The sequence below is a fragment of the Spermophilus citellus genome, assembly GCF_964194105.1.
Source record: "Spermophilus citellus genome assembly, chromosome: 10".
In the NCBI taxonomy this organism is placed as follows: Eukaryota; Metazoa; Chordata; class Mammalia; order Rodentia; family Sciuridae; genus Spermophilus; species Spermophilus citellus.
Window position 1 is genome coordinate 129587500 of NC_138197.1, and position 24217 is coordinate 129611716.

General features: G+C 37.8%; 3 protein-coding genes across 5 annotated transcripts in view; 1 reads left to right on the forward strand and 2 right to left on the reverse strand.

Annotated features, from left to right (window-relative positions):
- Nucleotides 1-11926, reverse strand: part of ST13 (ST13 Hsp70 interacting protein) — a 32310-nt gene extending 20384 nt beyond the window's left edge. Inside the window, exons 1-3 of the mRNA XM_081310517.1 lie at nt 11393-11926; nt 5077-5134; nt 2301-2376 (exon numbers count right to left, since the gene is read on the reverse strand). Of these exons, the coding sequence (XP_081166643.1) occupies nt 2301-2376; nt 5077-5134; nt 11393-11502 (244 nt within the window). The 5' untranslated portion in view covers nt 11503-11926. The remainder of the gene's footprint in view (nt 1-2300; nt 2377-5076; nt 5135-11392) is intronic.
- A 23-nt stretch (nt 11927-11949) lies between these two features.
- Nucleotides 11950-24217, forward strand: part of XPNPEP3 (X-prolyl aminopeptidase 3) — a 61445-nt gene continuing 49177 nt past the window's right edge. Inside the window, exon 1 of one of the 3 annotated variants that reach the window (XM_081310514.1) lies at nt 11950-12171. In XM_081310514.1, coding sequence (XP_081166640.1) covers nt 11952-12171 — 220 coding nt within the window. In that variant the 5' untranslated portion in view covers nt 11950-11951. Of the gene's footprint in view, nt 12172-23839; nt 23928-24217 lie in introns of those variants that run through there. The other 2 variants (XM_081310515.1, XM_081310516.1) reach the window with 2 other exon arrangements.
- DNAJB7 (DnaJ heat shock protein family (Hsp40) member B7) lies at nt 17179-18177 on the reverse strand (the record flags this gene model as incomplete). Its single annotated transcript, XM_081311926.1, has 1 exon — nt 17179-18177. The coding sequence occupies exon 1, from the start codon at nt 18106-18108 to the stop codon at nt 17179-17181; it is 930 nt and encodes a 309-aa protein (XP_081168052.1). The 5' UTR covers nt 18109-18177.

Here is a 24217-nt window from a genome sequence, read left to right on the forward strand (position 1 = left end):
ATCAAGTCCTATGGCTAGTATTATAACCAAAACAGGAAAGAATGAAAAGAGGCATGATACAAATTTTGGGTGGAAGGACAATTTCCACTTATACCAACAGAGCAAAAAAACTTACATACAAAACATTTTAAAATTACAAAGTGGTTGCACACCCCTATAATTTGGGAGGCTGAGGCAGGAAGATCACAAGTTCGAGTCCAGCCTCTGCAACTTAGTAAGGCCCTGAGCAACTTAGTAAGAACCCATCTCAAAATAAAATATATAAAGGGCTGGGGAAAAACTGAGGGGTGACTGACAATTAACACTGTATTAAGGTTGACAATGCTTTGTTGGGGGGGGGGGTGTCCAGGGATTGATAGGCGCACATGCTCTACCACTGCTACATCCCCAGCTGCCAACGTTGTGTTTTAATGAAAGTATACTTCTATGTATCATAAAACAATTCCTCTCATTAAGTTAATTAACCTATCCATCATCTCACGTATTTACTTTTCAGTTTTTTGGTGATAACACTTGAGATCTTATCTCAAGAAATTTTAAGCACACAGCATATTAACTATAGTCACCATGTTGTACATTACACTCAAGAATTTAGTCAACTTATTGGGCCGGGGTTGTGGCTCAGTCGTAGAGCACTCAGGAGGTCGAAACAGGAGGAACACAAGTTCAAAGCCATCTCAGCAAGTCTTAGCAAGGCACTTAGTAAGGCACCATGTATAATAAATAAAAGGTCTACTGACAACTAAAACAATATTTTTTTAAAAAGAGAACTTGGTCAACTTCTAACTGAAAAGGTTAGAGACTTTGAGAATGGTACAACAACAAAAATGTTTAATCCATTTTAACATAAACTGAGATTGTCGAACTACAAAAAGTTTGATTTGTGCATATAAAATGCTTTTGGGGGAGAATCAGTAAAATTTAATTATAGTTATCAAAATTGAGAAAAAGTAAAAAAGACACTTTATAAAAAATGAAAGACTTTCAATTAAGCCACCAAATTGCACTTAAGAATACCTTTCTAATAATATTGAATATCAACTGATTTTCAAAAGTTGAAAAACTCCCAAGTATTTTTCTTTAGCTTTTAGATTCATTCTGTGACAAAAGACTGCCCAATTAATAACTGGAATATATTTATAGTCTCAAAACCTCCAAATTTTTTTTTCCTGTGGCCTTGAAAACAAAACCAAAAACCACATTCATGGCATAAATATTAATTCTTCTAAATATGAACCAATTTTATCAACATGGAAAGTACTAATGAAAAATATTTTTGTTACTGAATTCAGCTAATAGAAATATTTTAAAATATGTTGAATACAAATAAAATATTTTAAAATATGTTGAATACATTTCAAGTACAAATGTCAGAAGTCTGAATTATTTAATGAAAATGCAACATCTGAATTGAGAGATGCTACATATGTAAAATAAACTTTGAATCTGACTTTGAAGATCTAGTGAGGAAAATAATTAAAACTTTTTTTTAATTTTTTTAATATTTATTTTTTTAGTTGTAGTTGGACACAATATCTTTATTTCACTTATTTATTTTTATGTGGTGCCGAAGATCGAACCAGGGCCTCACATGTGCGAGACGAGTGCTTTACCGCTAAGCCACAACCCCAGCCCTTAAAAACTTTTTTACATCACTACATAGTTGTTAATTTCTTCTTCTTCTTTTAAATGGACAATCCTGGGGACTGAACCCAGGAGCACTCTACCATTGAGCTACATCCCCAGCCCTTTTTACATTTTATTTTGACACAGGTTCTTGCTGAATTTCCCAGGATGTCTTTGAACTTGCAATCCTTCCTGCCTTGGCCTCCCAAGGTATAATGCTCAGCTAGGTGTTATTATTCTAACCAATATATCATTGATTTAAGTAAAATTATATTTCAACAATTAATCCTTTTTCTTTTCTTTTTCAAAATATGGCTACTAGAAAACTTTTAGGGCCAGGTGCAGTGGCACAACCAGTAATCCCAGCAGCTCAGAAGGCTGAAGCAGGGGAACTCAAGCTCAAAGCCGGTCACAGCAACTTAACAAGGCACTTAGCAACTCAGCAAGACCCTGTCTCTAAATGAAATATTTTTTAAAAGGGCTGCAGATGTGGCTCAGCAATTAAGCACTTTTGGGTTCAATTCCCAGTATAAAAACAAAACAAACAAACAAAAAAACACTCTAGCATTTCATTTGTAGCTCATTAACAACAATTTCTATTAGTGCTGATTTTGTCACTCCAATAAAAACTGACCCAGCATCATAAGATCATCAAATACAAACTGTCTCCTCACCTAGATCACTTTCCTCACTTGATGGCTCATCTCTCTTAATGTTTTCTTCTGACTTCTTGCTATCTGTTTTTTCTTCCTAGGCAAAGGGAACGAAAACAGTGCCATAAGTATTTAATAACACACCATATATATAATACATAGCAGTCAACTAATAAAAAAAATTTCAGGGACACTGTGTTGAGAGAGATTTTTTTTTTAAAGAGAGAGTGAGAGAGGAGAGAGGAGAGAGAGAGAATTTTTAATATTTATTTTTTAGTTCTCGGCGGACACAACATCCTTGTTGGTATGTGGTGCTGAGGATCGAACCCGGGCCACATGCATGCCAGGCGAGTGTGCTACCACTTGAACCACATCCCCAGCTCAACTTATAAAAAATTAACATGTACATTGTCCACCATATATTATATTTTAGTTATTAAGTTCCTTTGTTTAATTTTGGTAACTTTGCTTTGGATTTGTGTTTGTCCTTTTTGAGGTCAGCCCAGACAAACTATCAAGAACCTGCCTCCAAAACAAAATAAGACTTATGAACAGTCCATTCAGATAATATTTTACTACCAACTTTACTGTAACTTTTACTTTTCAATGGTTTTTCAATTTTGGAATTGCAAATAAGGGTCTATGGAACTATAATAAACAATTAAAATTCAAAGAATTTAAACGTATTCAAGTTGGAAACCAAATTTCTATTCCATTCAGTAGATAACCAGTGTGGTTTCTTATACATCACAGAAAAAATATATTTTATGTGTATGAGATAACTCTGCACTTTGCCTTTTCCCTTTAATAATGCTATGTATCTTGGGGGCTGGGGATGTGGCTCAAGCGGTAGCGCGCTCGCCTGGCATGCGTGCGGCCCGGGTTCGATCCTCAGCACCACATACCAACAAAGATGTTGTGTCCGCCGAGAACTAAAAAATAAATAAATATTAAAAATTCTCTCTCTCTCACTCTCTCTTTAAAAAAAAAAATAATAATAATAATGCTATGTATCTTAAGAGAATACATCATGATCAGCCCACCATAACTATCTATACATCTGTATTAGATGTCAGAATTATTTAACTCTTTAGGCTCCTACCTTTTAAAATCGAAATCCCCCCATAATACAAAATATTTGTTGAGTCCCTACCAAACACGAAAATCTGCTAAATACATTAGTTAGCATACACTGAAAGACCAGTCACAAGTCTAAATTAGACTGATTTTAAAAAGTTAACAGACACATAGGATAAATATAATAGTTTCCATATTTTTTTTATCAAATGCAAAGTATCAAGGGCTCAGAAAATATCAAACCAGTAAAAGGACATCTAAAAGAGTAACTACTTTTTGAGCTTTTGCTTAACCTTTCTCATTACATATCATCAGAAGTTCATGAGAAGTTCACAACTTCTATTTCTACATTTAAACAAATAAAACCATATTAATGGTTCTACATAAAACAGCAATTTAATTTAAGATAGCTAATCAAGGCCAGGCATGGGGTCACATGCCTATAAGCAAAGCAGCTTGGAAGGCTGAGGCAGGAGGATCACAAGTTCAAGCCAGCCTCAGCAACTTGGCAAGCCCCTAAGAAACTTAGTGAGATCGTATTTCAAAATAAAAAGATTTTTAAAAAAGGGCTGAGGATATGGCTCAAAGGCTAATTGCCCCCCTGGGTTCAATCCATGATACAAAAAAAAAAAGAAAACAAAACAAAACAAAAAAAAAAAAAAACCCACAAACAAACAAGATGACTAATCAGAAAACTTGGGGGAAAAAAACAACTTTCAGACATGAAGACACAAAATGGGAGAAAAGAAAAATATGGATGAGAACATTCTTTAAAAAAAAAACAACAACAATATTTTCAGTTATAGGTGGACACAATTTTACTTTATGTGATGCTGATGAGCGAACCCAGTGCCTCACGCATGCTAGGCGCACGTTCTACCTCTGAACCACAACCCCAACCCTGAAGAGAACATCCTTAAAAATACCACAGAGGCGTGATGCAGTGCAGCATGCCTGTAATCCCGGCAGCTGGGGAGGCTGAGGGCAGGATGATCAGGAATTAAGCCAGCCTCAGCAAAAGCAAGGCACTAAGCAACTCCGAGAGACCCTGTCTCTAAATAAAACCAAAAGAGAGGTAGGGAATGTGGCTCAGTGGTGAGTGTCTGGAGTTCAATCCTGTATACAAACAAACAAAAACCCTGCAGAGTACATTTACGCCCCTCATTTCTAACATACAACATCAGTAACATCCCTCAGGTAATAGAGCAGAAAAAAATTTTAAAATACTGATTTGGGGGGGGGGGGGTTGTTGGGATTGTGGCTCATCGGTAGAGCGCCGGCCTAGCACGGGTGGGACCCAGGTTCGATCCTCAGTACCACATTAAAAAAAAAAAAAAAAAAAAAAAAAGATGTGTCCACCGAAAAACTAAAAATAAATATTTAAAAATTCTCTCTCTTAAAAAAAAAAAATACTGATTTGGGATCCTTGTCCATGCATACCATCACAGAGCTTACTGCTTATAGGCCATGCATACAACAAATGGATAACATTTATTTTAAAATCAAGTGAATTATTCAATCTCAAATTCTCAGTTTTAAATCAGCTTCCTGAAATTTGGTCTAAAAGCAAGTTTCATAAAGACAAACAAATATTTAAAAGATCTTATTTCCAAGTGACCTTGGGGAAAATTGGGAATGGTAATTTGAGAGCAGTAGTTAAAAAAAATATTAAGAAATTTTACATTTTACCACTAAACGCATGAATAAAATTAAAACTTACCTTGGTATTTTCTTCTGATTTAGGTTTATGAGTAGCAGGTGGTACTTTACCCCCCATGCTTGAAGAAGATGAGAAAAAAGATATTTGTTTAGAAAATTAAATTTCACTAAGGTAAGCAACATGTTTACGCCTAAGAGATGTTTAGATGACTAACCCCTTCAAAACTTAAGTTTTTCATTTAATTTAAATGCTTTGGTATTATTATGATCAAGTTTTTTTCAGTTTAAAATTTCATTTTTAGTATACTGGCTAATGAAGCCCTTTCCCTGTTCTCCATAAATCTAAATAAAGATAACTATACAACTTCTCTGTGTCTACTCCCAGAGGAAAATTAAAAGAGCAGTCAAGCCAGGCAAGTTGGTGCATGCCTATAATCCTAGTAGTTCAGGAGACTGAGGCAGGAAGATCATGAGTTCAAAGTCAGCCTCAGCAATGGCGAGGTGCTAAGCAACTCAGGGAGACGCTGTCTCTAAATAAAATACAAAATAGGGCTAGGGGAGTGGCTCAGTGGTTTGAGTGTCCCTTAATAACCCCCCCCCCAACCAAAAAGAGAGCTCAACATGCAATGACAAAATCATTCATACAAATTGTTAGCTTAGAATTCAGTAGGTATATATGAACTCAAAACTTATTTCAATTCAAACAGGCAGCTTACGAGATAATTATGTAGTAATAATTATTCAAAATGTTTGTTTCACCTGAGTCCTACAAGGATCATTCTTATATACATTCACATGTTCCTCACATTACACCTTTTCTCCTCATTGCTTCTAAACTTCACCCATTAAGACTTCCTCTAGGCCTTGCAAATCCTTCTTCAATGAATCCAAAGCAACACTACGAATTACATGTGCACAACAAAAACAAAGAAAAAAGAACAAAGAATGTTATATGCTCCATTTGGTGTAGACCTAGAGCACACGGGTTACATGTCAACAGCCCAGTGACTACAATAATATTTGGATTTAGGGTCAAAAACAAACCAGGTTCAATTAAAAAAAAAAAAAGCTATTAGCTTCTATGTAAAACAAGAATTCATTAACTTGGAAAACAGAAAGGCACCTACTAAAGTGTTAACTCTAACTAGATTGTAGTTCTGCATTTACATTAATTTCAGTTGAATGGAATTTGTGGACACAGGATAGGTGTAAGTTCAATTTAATTGGATATCAGTTTTCTATTTTATTTTTGGTAACAGGGATTTAAACCGGGAGTGCAATATCACTGAGCTAGATTCCCATTGCTTTTTTTTTTTTATTTTGAGATGGGCTCTTGCTAAATTGCCAAGACTAACCTTGAATTTATGATCCTCCTGTCTCAAGTTTCTTGAGATGCTGGAATTATATGTTTATGCCATCTCATAAAGCCCTCAAACAGGTGGAATTCTTATACACTGCTGATGAGAAATGAAAATGATAATACTGAACACAGTGGCACACATCTGTAATACCAGCTACTCAAGACACTGAGGCAGAAGGATTGTAAATTTGAGGCCAGCCTGTACAATTTAGTGAGACCCTACTCAAAAAAGAAATAAACAAACAAACAAACAAACAAATAAAATGGCTAAGCTAAGCGTACACCTCAGTGGCAGAGCACCCCTGGGTTTAAACCTCAGTACCAAAAAACAAAAACAGAAAAGGGAAAGCATGCTAGCTGTTCTACATCTTGTACAACACTTGGCTGCTGTACACTCTTAAAATTAATTTTAGCCTTCAAATCAGGTGTGATGGCACATGCCCATAATCCCAGCTACATGGAAGGCTGAGACAGGAGGATCACTCATTCAAGGCCAGTCTGCACAATTTAACAAGACCTTGCCTCAAAATTTAAAAAGTCAAAGAGTGGGCTCGGGTTGTGGCTCAGTGATAGAGCACTTGCCTGGCATGTATGAGGCACTGGGTTTGATCTTCAGCACCACACAAAAATAATAAAGATACTGTGTCCATATACAACTAAAAAAAATATATTAAAAAAAAGTCAGAGTAAGGCGGACACACAGCTTGCTAGTAGAGCACTTGCCTTGTATGTGTGCAACTCTGAGTTTAATCTCCAAAACAGCAAATAATTTTCTGCCTTTTTTTGATACTGAGAATTGCACCCAGGGGTGCTTAACCATTTAGTCACATTTCTCAGTTCCCTTATAAAGGAATGGATATATGACAAAAATAAAGTGATCATATGATCCAAAACATCTTTTTTTTTTTTTAAAGAGAGAGAGAGAGACAGAATTTTATTTATTTTTTAGTTTTTCGGTGGACACAAGATCTTTTTTTGTATGTGGTGCTGAGGATCGAACCTGGGCCGCACACACGCCAGGCGAGTGCGCTACTGCTTGAGCCACATCCACAGCCCCCAAAACATCCTAATTTGTAATTCAGCAAAGTAAAATGATTCACTGATAAGAGGCAGGCATATAAAACCCACGAAATTCTTTTCTATAGGAAAAACTACTTTTCAAAAGAGCACAGGAATCAAACATTAGCTCTTTGCAGTTAAATTTTAATGAAGTCACAGGCTTCTTAAGCTGTGTTTTTCCTAAGTTTCAAAATGCAGTGTCAGGAATGGATTTAGGGTGACATTCAAACAGTCACAACAGTGTAACTCTGGGAAGTGATATTCCTGCCAAGAAATGTATTAAGCTAAATCTAATTCTAGGAAAAAAAAAAAAATCAGTCAAATCCACATTGAGAAAAATTCTACAGAATAACTGACTCATAATATTTCAAACTTCAAGACCAATGTTCATGGTCATAAAATCAAGGCAAGACCAAAAAATTGTTTCACAATGAGGGAGATAAAACACATGACAACTAAGTTTAACACTGTAATTCTGAGATTTAGTTAATATTAATGTATCCATCTTAGTTCCACGAGTTTGATGGTTTCATTTTCAACTGTCCTTGGAAATACAAATTCAATGGTGTTGAGGGGCATAACCATGAAAGCTTACTCTCAAATCATTCAGCAAAAATAGTTCTTTGCATTGTTTTTGCTGTTTTTCTTTCAGCCTGAAATTGTTCAAAAAATTTTAAAAAATTAAGCACAAGAGAATTTATTCATAAACTAGATTTGTTTCTCACATTCCAAGCTTTAATTTCTTAACAGAATTTACAGCTACAAAGAGTTCAATTAATGCTTCTAAGATTTAGAACAAATTAGTTTCCAACAAAATATTGCCATTTGGACTTTGCCAGTATAGGATTTTATGTTGCACAATCAGGTAGAGCTAGTACAAAGGCGTTCTTTACATAAGGTCACACAAGACCACTCGTAATTCTCTTAATTTCTGAATTAAAACTTTCAATCTGGGCTGGGGTTGTGGCTCAGTGGTAGAGTACTTGCCCAGCACATGTGAGGCACTGGGTTCAATCCCCAGCACCATTAAAAAAAAAAAAATTAAACAAATAAAGATATTGTGTCTATCTACAACTAAAAATATTTTTAAAAAAACTTTAATCTGCTTCATACTATAGGCATTTATGCAGATCTACAAAAAAACTGGTGTTATATATTTTAAATTCTACATTTAGGGTAGAAGTACATTGTTTGGAACTCTTTTTAAAACAAATATTTTATTTTTTAGATATAGTTGTACATGATACCTTTATTTATTTATTTTTATGTGTGCTGAGGATTGAACCCAGGGCCTCACAATTGCTAGGCGAGTGCTCTACAACTGAGCCACAACCCCAGCCCCTGTTTGCTACTCTTTAAAATATTTGTTTACTAAGAGCCATGTGCCATGTTCTGTGCCAGGGTAGGGATGGATACAAAGACACTCCCTTAAATTACCATCAAAGAAACTAATAAAAGCACAAGATATAAAATAATTATTAAATGGGAGAAACAAGGTCAGATAACACTTCTCCCTCAACCAAGAGTAAAATGAAAATATCTCAATATATTTGCTGAAAGAACAATCTTCCTGGATTCCCCACTGATCACTATTCAGATTTTTCTCATATGTGTAATGCAAATTTCTAATATATTCTCTTTGTGTAATTTAAAAGGTTGTTAAGCTAAGTAATAAAACTGTAAGCCATAAACTGACAGCAATCATAGCAGATAAAATGTTCTTCAACATCTCTAAGACTGAGCTCCTCTGCCTAGGCACCTGTGAGAGAAGAACTATGACATGGTTTCACCTCAAGGAATCCTAATCATACAATTGATATTCCTGGATTTAGAAGTCTCCACATTCAATCTACTCTGCTAAAATATTAATATAAGTGCAAAGAAAAAAAATGATACCAGCACAATTGAAGTTTTCAAAGCCATTAAAAATGAAAGTTTAATATAGCAAAAACTTCTGTTAAAATTCCAATCTGGGGCTGGGGATGTGGCTCAAGCGGTAGCGCGCTCGCCTGGCATGCGCGCGGCCCTGGTTCGATCCTCAGAGCACCACATACCAACAAAGATGTTGTGTCCACCAAGAACTAAAAAATAAATATTAAAAAATTCTCTCTCTCTCCCTCCTCTCTCTCTTAAAAAAAAAAAAAAAATTCCAATCTGATTAAGTTCAAAATAAGACCTCTACACATGGGGATACTTCACCCCATACTCACATGCACAATTTAGACTTTCACAAGAAAAATATACATGGAATCAAAAAATAAAAACTGGAATTACCTATAAGAAATATTAAAGTAAGTAAAATGCATGATTATTTTGGGGAACAGTAAAATTGAGCAAATATTTTGCAGATCTTAAGTTAGGACTCTCTAATACAGCTATTTTTTTCCTGTGATTTATCTGTTTTACCTGGCATTTTAGGAATAACTTATTAATTATAGGATCTTTCCTATAACAACTAAGTATCAGAGAATAAAAGTACAGAAATATCTTAGGTGAAGTTTTTGGAACCAGTTATTCAACAGAGAAAACTATTAAAATTTAGTCCTCAATTCCTACTCCCCACATTTATTTGAGTTGGTTTTGTTTTTGAGGAGGAGTTAGGAAAATAGGATTCTTGTTGTTAACAATAGTTTTTTTTCAAAGTTACTATAATAATTTTAAATGTTCTGAGTAAAAATTTCAGTGCTCAAAAACTGGTGGGGCAAAAAAAGACTGAAAAACTTCTTAAAGGAAAAAAATTAAACCATCATAGATTTTTAACATACAGTTTCTCCCTTAGAACAAGCTTGCTCAAAGAAATGCTCATCCAAGCGTTTAATAATCATGAGTTCACTTTCCCTTATAAAATTATTACTAGAACAAATTACCATTTATGATATTGTGGTAGTTAGATCTTAGAGGAGTCACAGTGCTTTTCAGTTATTCATTCTAGTGAAATGCAATCTGCGTTTTATCTCTCTCTCTTCTTTTTAAAGAAGTGGTCTTGCTACACTGCCAGGCTGGCCTTCACTTCCTGAGCTCAAGTGCTCTTCCTGCCTCAGCCTCCTTTGTAGTTGAGACTACAGGCACGTGCCACTCCAAGGCTGTTTATCGCTTTTAAATTCCCCACTACTAGTGGTATTTTTTCCCGAAGGATTGAACACAAAGCCTCTCGCTAGTGGCGATCCACCCCCAATCATCTCCCGGGGGAAGGTTTCAAGTAGTACTCCAACATACAGACTGATAATCTCTATTATAAAGTTAAACTTACAACTAATTTTTGTTATCTATCCGTTTGTATTCCTAAGTAGGCACTACTCATACAGTTTCCCAGCAGTTGGCAAAGCGCCTGTTTACTTAATTCCTTGCGCCTGAGGAGATACTGTGCAGTTCTAGAGAACCAAGACCACATGCTGGAAACGAACTAGTTCTTGAAAAATCACTTTCCTCCAAGTGTCTGCAGTGATAGTAACACTATGAACTGAGGTATTTTAAGTGATTTCCCAGATAACTGGTTCTACGCAGTTAGAATAGCTGTAAGATAAAAGTGAGGAAAATCCAATATAGTGACTCTTATAAAAGTTATTATCTTACAGGATAGCGAATAAAGGAGCTCTTATGTGTCAGTGCGACCTAAGCAGGACGCCGGGGGGGGGGGGGGGGGGGACCCGGGACCCACCCCGCACGCCTTCATTCTCATCCCTCTCCCTTGCTCTTCAGGTCTCCGGGACCCCTGTCCTTGCAATCGGCTGCGTCCGTCTTGTCCAACACACACCGTGGGGCTTTAGGCAGCGGCGACCTCGGCTCTGCCCCTGACGCCCCGGCTCCTGCACTACCCAAGGCTCCGGACCCTCCATTAACCACTCCAGGTGGCCTACCTTCCCGGCCAGGGAGCGAAGCCACCTAGGGGCCCCGAGCCCGCGCCCCGCGCCAGCTCCGGCCCAGGCCGCCCCCAACGGTCCCTGGGCGCGGGTCTCACCTCTCCACCCACTCTCTCAGGAAGCGCATCTCCTCGGTGTGCAGGACGCTTGGATCCTGCTTACACATTTTCACGAAGGCCCGAAGCTCGCTCACTTTGCGGGGATCCATGGTCGAGGAGAGGCAGGCGGAGGCGGCTGCGGCCCGTTCCCAGGCCCGGGCGCTGGCTCAGCGTGACCGCGCAGAAGGGGGCGGAAGCCGCGAGGCCGAACAGACTAGAACCTCCCCGGCCGCTGGCTCCTCCCCCTAACGGCCTCGTGACCCTGGGTCCTTGACTCGCTCAGTCCGTCTCCCTCTACCCGTGCTCCTGCGCGCTGCCTAGAACCTTCTAGAAATGTGGCTGTTCGCGTTATTGCCTGCCTCTCTAGCCAACATTCTCAAATGTTTTCTTCTCTCTGATTGGAGTTCCCCAGGACGGGTCCAGCCCTCTTCCTGGGCACTTTGAAGTGAGCTGGAAACAGCCCTTCCAGTGAACCACTGGAATCAGACACTCTGGGAAGGTGGACGTGAAGCCCTAATGAAAAAGGGCCCCGCGGCCGGAACGCCGGGTGCGGGCGTTGATGTCAGCATTCTGCGCCGCCGCGAGAGGAAAGCCCGCGAGCGGCGCCAGCCGGAAGGGGAGGGGCGGTTGGTCCGGTTTCCTGGCGACGCGGCTGTGCTGGTGGCTCCTTCGCGGGCTGATTGCCTTTCTTTTCCTGACGTGTGAACTGGCAGTTATGCTTTGGCTACTCTCTACTCCCAAGCTGGTTCCTGCTTTAGCAAGCGCCCGCGGCCTCTCAGGTTAGACTCTTCTCCCACGGTGTCCCCTCCAGGGCTTGTTCTTGGATCAACCTGAGGCGCCCCAGAGGTATCTAAGTTGGTCTCAGGCGATCCCTGGCTCTGCGGATCCTTCTCCTGCGGGTGCCTCCGCGGATTTCTTCTTTGTCGGCTGCTCCTGGAAAGGGTGGGCCCCCAGTTCTCTCTACCATTGAGGTATTCTGGGAAGCTTAAATGACTGCAGAGAAAAAAGTATATGCCATCCCCCGGAGGGACTGTCTTCAAAGTTACTCGGACTCAGAAGTTTTGTCAGTTATCATCACACTCGCTTAGGTGACAAAGTCTTTCACATCAAGTCGTTCTTGTTTCTGTTAGGTCAACCAAAAATCCTGTTTTAAAAGAGTTGATTCCAGAGCTGGCTCCGGAATAGACAAGAAACATGTTTGGTAACAAATCTTTTGAGCAGTTTCTCTCAGATTTCCAAAGATATTTGGAAATGCTGCAGGGGTTTGTAATTTTTGTTTGTCATGTCTGAAAATTTTGTTTGTAATGACAAGATGAAGGAGCCCAGGAACAAGGAGAACCTTGTTCTTTGTCGGTTGTCCTCTATCGCGAAACATTAATCTGATGAACATAAAGTTTAAAAGTGAAAACTGAATCATCTATTTTGCGGACAGATCTGCCATTGGAAAATATTTCAGTTTGGGGGACCAGTGTGGGAACCAGATATGATATGATGCTGGATATCAAAACTATGTTTTGGCATTTATGATGTTATATTTGGACTCATTGAAAATGGAATGTAATATTACCAACTTACCTCTTTCCTATAAAAACCAAATCACCATCCAGTGCACAGAATTACTCTTCAGTTCTAATAGTAAAGCTTTATGCAGAAAGCTGGTGGGAAGAGGTGAAAAGATAGATTGTACAATTGATCAATCTTAATCATAGAAACCAGTCTTATGATTGACCTGGAACCATCCTTTGCTTGTGACCTTTGGTTTTCTTGAAGCTTTGTAAAACCCAGTTGATAGAGGTAGAACTAGATACATTATACATACCAAGATCTTTACAAAATTAATTCATTATCCTTCAGTTTACTTCCATAGAATAAGCAAGTTTTTAACTCGATACGTGAATGATCTTGAATCTTCTCAAGTCCAAGAAGGAACTGAAAACACAGGATAATGGTTCACAAGTCAGGGATTTTACATCAAGCACCTTGTATAGTATTGTATCTAGTCCTTTTTGTTATAGCACCAGTATATCTAGGTAATTTTGGAACTTTTTATTCATCAAGTGAGCCACGAAGAATGCATTATAATGCAATAAGTAACTTTTTTTTCCTTGGGATGTAGGGGATTGAATCCAGGGCTTCACACATGTCAGGCAAGCACTCTACCAGCTGAGCTACTTCCCCAGTCCCTCATTAACTTTTTGAGTTAGTCATTGTGGATGGATTGCCACTTCCCTAGAATTGCTCAGTCTGGTCAAAGGGAGATAGACAAACAATAAATGACACTGTAGCTGATAATAGTCTTGACCAACGCTACAGATAACACTATAGCTAAGTGTGATAATAGAGTCTTGACTCCAGTGACATGGAAACTCAGGAAAATAGTCATGAATTGTAAATACTATGTTACCCTGGAATTTTGTTACATTTTAGAATTTGAAAATTCCATGCCTGAGGTACTCATCAATAAACCTTTGAGTATCTGTAGTTGTTCTTCCTTAGAAAGGCTTTGGGTGCAGAAAGTTGAATACTGTAGGAGACTTGCTTATCTGTGAAAGTCATGCATTCATACCTGGCATGGTAGCTCACACCTGTAATCCCAGTTAGTCAGGAGGCTGAGGCAAAAGGAGCATGAGTTCAAAACCAGTCTCAGCAACTTAGTGAGGCCCTAAGCAATTTAGTCCAATCCCCAATACTCTAAAAAAGAAAGTCATGCAAACCTAAATTGAATTTATTGTATTTTTCACTTGTGTATGTGTGCACGCGGGGGATTGAACCGAGGTCCTCATGCCTGCCAAACACTAGCTCTACCACTGAACTACACCTCCAATCCCAGATAATAAACCTAATAGAGATTTCATTAGATGAACTATGCTATTAGCACCATCCAGTCATCTGAGGACAATAAAACACTAGTGATGCATAAATTTGTTGTATTTTAAAAGATTAAGTCATTCAAAATATATCATTTTAAGTCTGACATGAGAAAAGGAAATACTGAGAATATTAAAGACAGTATTTTTAAAAACCTATTTGCAGATAACTCATTCAGCAAACATTGAGCACCAAACAATGAGCACTGAATGTAAAAGTGGCTGCTTTCATGGGAGGCAGATTAGGCAAATAATTGTAATACAGTTACAATGCAGGAAATTCTTTTCAGTGCTTACTGAATTTAAGCATATTAAATGTAGCGTATCCAAACCTTGCACTCTTATCTCAGTGAATGACAACTCCCTTCTTCTTGCTATGTTGTACTAAAACCCTTGTCATCCTCTTCTGTCATATCCCAAAATTGTCAGCATATTCTGTTTAACCCTACCTATTGAATATCCCACATTTTTATAATTCTTTGCCACTGCGCTGGACCAAACCACTATATTTTCTTATGGCAATAGTGTGGTTACCATGCTTACTTTGAGTCTGTTTTCAACCAAAGCGGCCAGAGGAGTCCTATTTAAATATATCACGTTTTGTCACTCTTTTTCTCAAATTCCCCAGGGAATCCTGTGTATGATACGCAATGTGCATACTGTGATCTAGCGGTTCACGCATAATCTGACTTCCTTTCAACCCTTCTGCCTTTCTAACTTCCATCTATTTGCTGTCTTAATTTGCCACAATCGTCTCCTCTAATGCATTTTATGCAGCTGCCTTAGGGATGTGGCACTTGCTATTTCCTTTTGCCTGGAATTTACTTTCACCAGATACCCTAGTCAGTATCCTTGGCATGTGGAATCTAACCACTTTCCCTGGCTGCTTTAGCTAAAATTACAATCTGTGTATCCCAAATTTTTTTTAGACCTAAAAAAAGAACTGATTTGGATGCAATGGCATATGCTAATATTCCCAAATATTTGAGAGGTTGAGACAGGAGGATCCTTTGAGGCCAGCATGGGCAACATACGAAGACCCTGTCTCAAAAAAAAAAAAAAAAAGCCCTGGGTGGGGGGCGGACGTTGGGTACCAAGGATTGAACCTAGGGGTGCTTTAAAACTGAGCTACATTCCCAGCCTTTTTTGTTTCTTATTTTGAAACAGGGTCTCACTAGGTTTTTGAGGGCCCCACAAGGTTATTAAGGCTGGCTTTGAACTTGTGATCCTCCTGCCTCAGCCTTCCAAATCACTGGGATTACAGGTGTGCACCACTGTACCCAGCCAGATTATTTTAATATTTATTTTTTTATCTCTAGTTTGTAACTGTAACAGCTAAGATTTTTGTTGTTTGTTCACTGTTATACCCCAAGAACCTATATAATACTACCTGACAAAAAACAGGTACTCAAAAAGTGCTAATGAAAAAAATAATTGAGAGACAATATATTATTTTGAAAGTGAAATCATTACAGGAAGCTACAAATAGTGAATATTGTTGAGTCAAAGTTAACACATTTTAAAAGAAATAAATATATGCAGATATTTACTTCAGACTACTTGCTTGATACCCAATGTTATTTGTAGCTCATCTGTTTTCTCCCAACATGACCCTAAATTTAAAAGGACATAGGTAGTATTTTAGAGTAATGAGTTTGTTGATCCTGTGTACAAACTTCAGATGAAAATAGAAGTGAATGAATGATAGGTTGCCACATATGATATAGCCAGATTCCTCTGAAAAATCTGGATAATACTGGCTTTTTAAAAAAATTGTGGCCTACCTTTCTGGTACATGCCTGTAATCCCAGTGGTTTAAGAGGCTGAGGCAGGCAGATCACAAGTTCAAGCCAGCTTCAGCAACTTAGTGAGACCCTGTCTCAAACTTTTAAAAATAGAATGGGGATGTTGCTTAATGGTTGACCGCCCCTGGGTTCAGTCCCCCATACCAAAAGAAAAAAATAATTATGGTAAAACACATGTTATATAAGATTTACTGTATTAACCATTTTAAAATATCCAGTTTAATGATATTAGTATATTCACATTGTTGTGAAACATCTTCAAAATATTTTCATATGGCAAATCTGAAGCTCCATGAACATAAATTCCTCTTTTTCCCCTTCTTCCCAGTCCCTAGTAACCAGTGTCCTACTTTCTGAATTGTACTACTTTAGCTATGTTATCTAAGTGAATCATACAGTATTTGTCTTTGAGTGACTGGCTTATTTCACTTACCATAATGTCCTGAAAACTCACCCATGTTGTAGCATATGATACATTCTTTCTAAGGCTGAATAATATTTGTGTGTACACACCATGTTTTATCCGTTCATCTGTTGGTAGATATTTGGGTTACTTCCTCCTCTTGGTTGTTTTGAATACTACAGCTGTGAACATGTTTGTACAAATATAAGTCTATTTCAACCCAAAAGAAAATATTTTTATACTTTAATTTGTAGTATCTTTAAGTCATGTATAAAATGCTGTGCCTCCACTGGGAAAAAGTCATTTCATGATAAAAGTATACAGTCTGAACCTTGTGTATCTTAACACATTTTTGTCCACTAATGCTATACATATTTCAAAAGTTTGTATAGTGGTTTTAGTCAGATAAAAGGAATGAAGTAAGTCATAAACTCTAGTGGGGACAAATTCTATACGCAAATAGCTCAAAAATAAAAAAATAAATATTTTCAGTTTTCCAAAGTTTTAACATCCCCATGTTACCATAAGATCATCTTTTTCTGACATACCTAACCCAAGCTATAGACCAATGCTCATAAACCTACTTAAAAGGTCAAAAACATAACCTTGGATAGTATTAAACAAATGTTATCTATAAAACTCTGTAATTAACCAAAACACACAAAGAGTCATGTTCAAATGTTATATGAACATAATGTGTCTAAAGTCAGTTTAGAGATTCCTTTTGGTTGACTTCTTTTTCTGCACTTCTTTGTGCTTCTTTTTTTTCCTCTTACCATCTTCTTTGAATTCTGCTGAGAAAATAGAGGGATCCCAGTTGCTGGTAATGCAAGGTATACCTTGTTCATCATTGTCCACAAAAGTATATTGAGGTACATATTTGGGGCTATAGAAATTAGGTGAGTAACTGTTAAATGAATGTCTTCTGCAGCTGCATTCTGCTGCAAAGCTGTCTTCATCTGCCACACCATTTACAAAGAAGGATTTCAACTCATCATCTTGTATATCTTCTATTCCTTGATAATCCTCAATAATTTTCTTCATACTAATGTTTCTGCCATTAATCTTGCTTGAAGTTGTAAAAGATATATAGTTGCACATCCCACTATCATCAAATGCCAGGGAAGAGAATGAAGGAAGGCCCTCATGCCCCAGTGAATTATATGGTGTATATCCTGTATCATAGAAAGAAAATCTCTCCAAGGTTGGATGTTCACTGGTGGTAGAGAAAAAGGATCCTGCACTTCCTCTGCTCTCATAGAAACTTCTCGGACTATTTAAAAGGTCCTCAAGTGAGTCTTCAAAGAAGTGAAATGAAAATGGGTCCCTTTCCCTAAAAATTTCTTTAAAGACATCATCTGGCTTACGGAATATGAAGCTATACTCGTATTCATCCTCGAAATGACTTCCACCTCCACCATTTAATCCTTCCTTGCCATATTTATCATAAATGTCCCGTTTTTCATCATTTGATAATACCTCATATGCCTCAGCTACTTCTTTGAATTTTCTCTCTGCTTCTTCTTTATTTTCCGGATTTTTATCAGGGTGCCATTTAAGTGCCACTTTACGATAAGCTTTTTTAATGTCCTCAGGTGAAGCATATCGCTGTACTCCTAGAACTTCATAGTAATCCACCATGTTTAACAGTACACTGGATAGTGAGCACTGTCTTTTCCTCGAAGCTCAGGCTCTGTTGGTGGTAGAGGCAGTGACTGCAAATAGGCACATTTTTACATTAAAGGAAATACTATTACCATGAGCCACTGCTAGGAGACATTAGAAGTCTGATTATGTGGAAAGCAGAGTTATAAGTTTATGTCAGAGAGGGCTACATTATGGTGTCATTCCAGGTTAGAAGTAGGGACTGGAACTTCCAAATGGAACTAGACCAGAGACACGCCAGAACATCCTGAATCTTCTACACTGTTTTTACTGTATCCCCCCCCCCAAGGCCCCAAACAATGCCTCATAAACTAAAAGATCCTTTTGCTAGTGGCCACAGCATTATGTAATATGACCTCCAGATTACTGAGCCTTACTTTCTGTTTCCTCCATGTTTTGGTTTAGAAAGAAATCACTTAATGAACTATGTGAAAAAAGATTTTAAGTAGTTGACACATTTATTTTAATTTTTAACAATATAATAAAGGCAGTGATAGAAGAAGTATTGGCTGATAAACAATTGAATAAGAAACATCTGTCCCAGACTAGGATGTCAGGGAAGGCTTTCTGGAGAAAGTGGCTTAATATGCCAGATTTTTGCATCCCAATGGTGGGTCATTTGAGATGGTATCTTTACCCACTTAAATTTACCATGGTGGCACATGTCTGTGATCCACCTGGGAGGCTGAGGCAGGAGAATCAGAAGTTCAGAGCCAGCCTCAGCGACTTAGGGGAGGTCAGAAGCAACTTAGTGAGATCCTGTCTCAAAAAGGGCTGGGGATGTGACTCACTAGTTAAGTCCCCTGGGTTCAATCCCTGTTGTCAAAAAAAGCTTAATACTATTCAATATGTAGTTAAAGATTTTGGAAATTGTTCGTTTATGTATTCAATATAACTTGAATCCCTACTTTGTACAGGTAAAAAAAAAAATTAACCATTGATGATAACAGTATTGAACAAAAGGTACCAATTTTCATGGTATTTACAATAGAGTACAAATAATAAGTAAACAACATAATATGAGATAATGTGGTGTAAACTTCCAAAGAAATAAAGGGCAATGTGATGGGGGCATAGAACTAAAAGACAGTATCAGTCCAACAAACATTTTGGGTTTTTTATAGTTTGGAGCTATCTCAAACACCTTGGAAGTTCATGGGGCGTGGATATTTGGGCTTAATTGTTTGATTTACTCCCCCAGCCCCCACTATACTGGGGATTGAACCCAGAGCCTCACACATGCTAGGCAAGGGCTCTATCACTGAGTTACATCCCCAGCCCTGACTTATTTTTAAATGGATCAGTGGCTGCTATGTAGAGAATAAATGGCAATTGGGAAAACTGAATTAGAAAGCCCAGTTATTTAGACCAAAGTTGATTTTCTTTTGGGATAATTTAAATTATCAACAAACTACAACTGAATTTTAAAAAAAAAATTCTATTCCTTGCTCATTTTATTGTCCTAGAAAATTCTCCATAGCAATCTGTTTTTCCTTCTCTATTTTTGTCTGTTTTAATTTCCGTTACACTTAAAACCAGTTCAGTTAAACAATTCTCTAATGAAATATAAAAATGTAGTATATTTCTAGACAGTCTTTCTAAGCTGTTTGCCAGGTCTGAGTAATTTTTGCTTTACATTTATTTTGGTTTTTACATGCTAGTTGTCAAGAGGCATTGTGAAATGTTTAAAACCCAAGTAATTGGAATTCTCTCCAGTATATGTGCTTACATGTGTTTATGTGTAACATATGCATGATTATATTTGCCTACCTTTGAAAACAATAGCAATATTGAGCATCATTTGAGCACCCTCTTATCATACTGATCCAAATAATTTACATGTGGTTTCTCATTTAACTGACATAGCATTTCAGCAAAATAAACATTTTTGTGCCCATAAGCCAAGATTCTGAGGGATAAAGTAATTTGCCTAAAGATACATAATTGATTAATGAAAATGTTTAAACTTTCTGAACATAATTTCCAAATGCTGATGTTTCCACTCTACTGCTTTTCTTTTTTTTCTTTTTTTTGGTACCAAGGGTTGAACACAGGGGTGCTCTACTACTGAGCCATATCCTCAGCTCTTTTTTTATTTTTTGAGACAGGTTCTCCCTAAGTTGCTGAGGGCCTCACTAAATTGCTGAGGCTGGCTTTGAACTTGCAATCCTCTTGCCTCAGCCTCCCAGATTGCTGGCATGTACCACCACACCCAGCTTCTACTACATTTCTTGGACCAAAAGTTTAGGTTTTAGACATCCACAAACATAAATTGAGAACCATTGGTAAGGAGAAAAGTTAGGAAATTGAAAATTCTACCTGATGTAGTGACAGATACCTATAATACCAGCATCTTGAAAGGCTGAGATAGGAGGATCAAAAGTTTGAGGTTTTTGTTTGTTTGCTTATTTTAGTTGTAGATGGACACGATGACCTTTATTGATTGATTGATTGATTGATGCTGGGGATTGAACCTTTATTTTATTTTTAATATTTTTTATTAGTTGTAGTTGGACACAGTACCTTTATTTATTTTTATGTGGTGCTGAGGATCGAACCCAGGGCCTCACATGTGCTAGGCGAGCACTCTACTGCTGAGCCACAACCCCAGCCCCAAAAGTTTGAGATTTTTAAAACATAAAGTACCCCTGGATTCAATCCACAGTAACCCTCCCCATCCTAAATAGAAAGAAAATGGAAAATTCTGCTCTTATGAATACTTAGCTGAGCACAGTGGTATACACCTATAATCCCAGCAGTTTGGGAGGCTGAGGCAGGAGGATTAGGAGTTAAAAGCCAGCCTCAGCAAAAGTGAGATGCTAAGCAACTTGGTGAAACCCTGACTGTAAATAAAATACAAAAATAGGGCTGGGAATGTGTCTCAATGCCCGATACCCAAAAACTCATATTTTGAGAAAACTAGTTTTAGTAGAGCGTAAAAATGTAAGGAGAAAAGTTAGGAAATTGAACAATTGAAACAGGACTTGCTGCTTTAGTCATCCCCCTTGGCTGGGGCCCTCTCCGCTCCCAGCTGTTGTGCCATTTTCTCTGATTCGGTCCCAGAAATCTTCTCAAAATTGTTTTCTTGGAATCTGTGCTTTCTTACATTCTTGGCACACTCCAATCTGGTTTCCATCTATACTCTGCTAAAAATGTGCTTGTCAGTTTCTCGAGGGAATTTCATGTTACAGAGTCCAGTGGTTGTCCTTTTGGCTTTCTCATATTCTGAAGCACTTGGCCACAGTTGATTCCTTCCTCCTTTTTTAAAATACCTTTGTTTCTTTAGATTTCCTAAATACCATAGTCTTCTATTTTCTTATTTTCTTCTGTGCTTTTCACACTTAAAATTTTATAGATCTAGCCTTTACTCAGTCTCCCTAAGTGGTATCTAGTCCCAGGGCTTAGATATCACCTATGTGCTTCTAATACCTTCATTTAATTATTATCTAGCCTGTCACTCTTCCTTCTGAAATAAAGACTTTCTATTTGACTTTTCTATTGTGATATCCAATAAGTACCTAAAGTCTTTCCTGTTTCATTTAATGGTGCACTATTCACCTACTGTTCAGGCCACAAATCTAGGAATCATCGTCTTCTGTCTTTACTCTCTGCATCTAATCAGAAGACTGATTGGCTTTTTTTTTTTTTTAATATTTATTTTTTTAGTTCTCGGCGGACACAACATCTTTGTTGGTATGTGGTGCTGAGGATCGAACCCGGGCCGCACGCATGCCAGGCCAGCGCGCTACCACTTGAGCCACATCCCCAGCCCCTGATTGGCTTTTTGTGTGTGTGTTTTGGGGAGGGGGGTGCTGGGGATTGAACCCAGGGCCTTGGTGCATGTGAGGCAAGCACTCTACCAACTGAGCTATATCCCCAGTCCCTGATAGGCTTTTTTTTTTAATATTTATTTTTTTAGTTGTAGTTGGACACGATACCTATATTTTTATTTGTTTATTTTTATGTGGTGCTGAGGATCGAACCCAGGGCCTCGCACGTGCTAGGTGAGCACTCTACCACTGAGCCACAACCCCAGCTCCCCTGATAGGCTTTTTAACCTTCAAAATATATCTATTGCAAATCCAGTCATGGAAAAACAAAGTTGAATAATAAGTGCCTTTCAAAAATTTAGAGTAGACTAGCAAACTAGGAATTATGTGCTAAGTGGCAGGCATTACAGTTGAAATAAGCATATATAAGCATCGCAGGACAGCATCTGCATCTGTAGCAGTAGGATTGGGAATGTAAGAGAAGGCTTCCTACCTAAATGATGTTTGATCTGAATTTTTGAAGTTATATAGTCAAAAAAAGCAGGCAAAATTCATTTTAGACCAAGACAACTATATTTTTTGAAGGCAAATGCTGTTATGATACAAAATGATTTGCTGGGCATCTTCATGTAGCCTAGTGTGACTTCAGTAATGTTTTTGAGAATTAGTCTGGCCTAGTATCCAGACTGTGAAAGATGCTAAGTTAAGGATTTTGAAGCTTTTTCTGAAAGGTAGAAAATTTTAAGCTTATACAGTTAGTAGAGGCTATACTGTTAGAAAGCTTACTCTGTTTAAAGACAGCTCCTAGAATTTACATATGACTTGCCTGGCCAAGACTTGCAAAGAACTACAGACAAGTGTTCTACTGCTAAGCTATAACCCCAGCCTGAAGCAAAGGACTGGAAAGATCATTTTGGAAATAGCATGACCTATGGAGGATGAATTGAAGAGGCAAGACCAAGACAGGCAGATCAGTGAGGAGACTGTTTCCTCAATCCAGGCACCATTTTCTTTTATCATCCAACAAGTTATTATTTTTCTCAACAATCTTCAATAAATTTAATCTGGGTGAACATTTAAGACTTCTAACTCTCTCTCAAATACATATAACATCATTCATACTTCATAACTCCTACAGAAATCTTTCACTTGATCCATACTTAATCATGTTCTGCCTATGTACTGATTTTATGCTCCAAGGATATTGTTCAGTACTGATTGCGTTGTTGAGATTAAAACAGAAGATCTCCTGAACTGTTGCACAGAGGGAAGAGTGCAAAGATTATGAACTATGTAAACCTGGGTTTGAATGTTAGCTCCCCAGTACTGTGTGACCTTGTTCAAATTACTTCTGTATCAGATTCCTCTTTTATAAAATAATGATGATAATGTGTACTTCATGTGGAACTTAAAAATCTAATTCCTTAATTTACCATACAATACCTTTAAAGGCCTGGGCCTACCTTCCTAATCTTTTCATCTCCCTCCAGCAGCCCTCACCTTCTGGTAGAGTAGGGTGCTGTTGCCCTGGTGCATTCTTACGTGTCTCTTTCCCTCCTCCTGCCCTTTCACATTCAAGCACATGTGCACAGAAATATATCTGCAGAAATACCTTTTGTATGTTTTCCTGTGTTCCTCAGAGTACCACATGCCTTTTGTCATTGCACCCAACTCTAGGCATTATGATAGCTTTGTGTTCTCAAAAACCTAACATATGGCCATGTGGGGTGGTACACACCTGTAATCCCAGCAACTGAGGAGCCTGAGGCAGAATTGCAAGTTCTAGACTAGCCTACGTGATTTAGTGAAACCCTGTCTCAAAAAAATCAAAAAATGGGCTGGGGATGTGGCTCAGTGATTAAGTGCCTCTGGGTTCAGTCTCCAGAACCCACCCAAGGGGGGGAAAAAAAAACTTGCATTTGAATCTACTTCTACATTTACCATGCAGTATTATAGTGCTGTTTCTTCTCACCTTGTCTCACGTCTACTTCTAGCTGAATATTCTTAGATTGTTTGAAGACCCAGGTAAATAATCTTGATTTTTTTTTTTTTTTTTTGTAGTGCTGGGGGTTGAACCCTTGTCATTCTTGAGTCTTCTCCAGCATATGTTCCAATCATGTGCTCAATAAACTTTTGTTCAGTTAGTGATAATAATGTTGACATTTATTATATCCTATGATTAAGCATTTTCATATGTTATCTGGCTGTAATATTCCAAGATTAAATATGATATCACTCATACTTAGCATTCACACATTCTCATTTAAAAAAAAAAAAAGTTAATTATCTTCTCCTAAATGTTAGGACACAGCCTC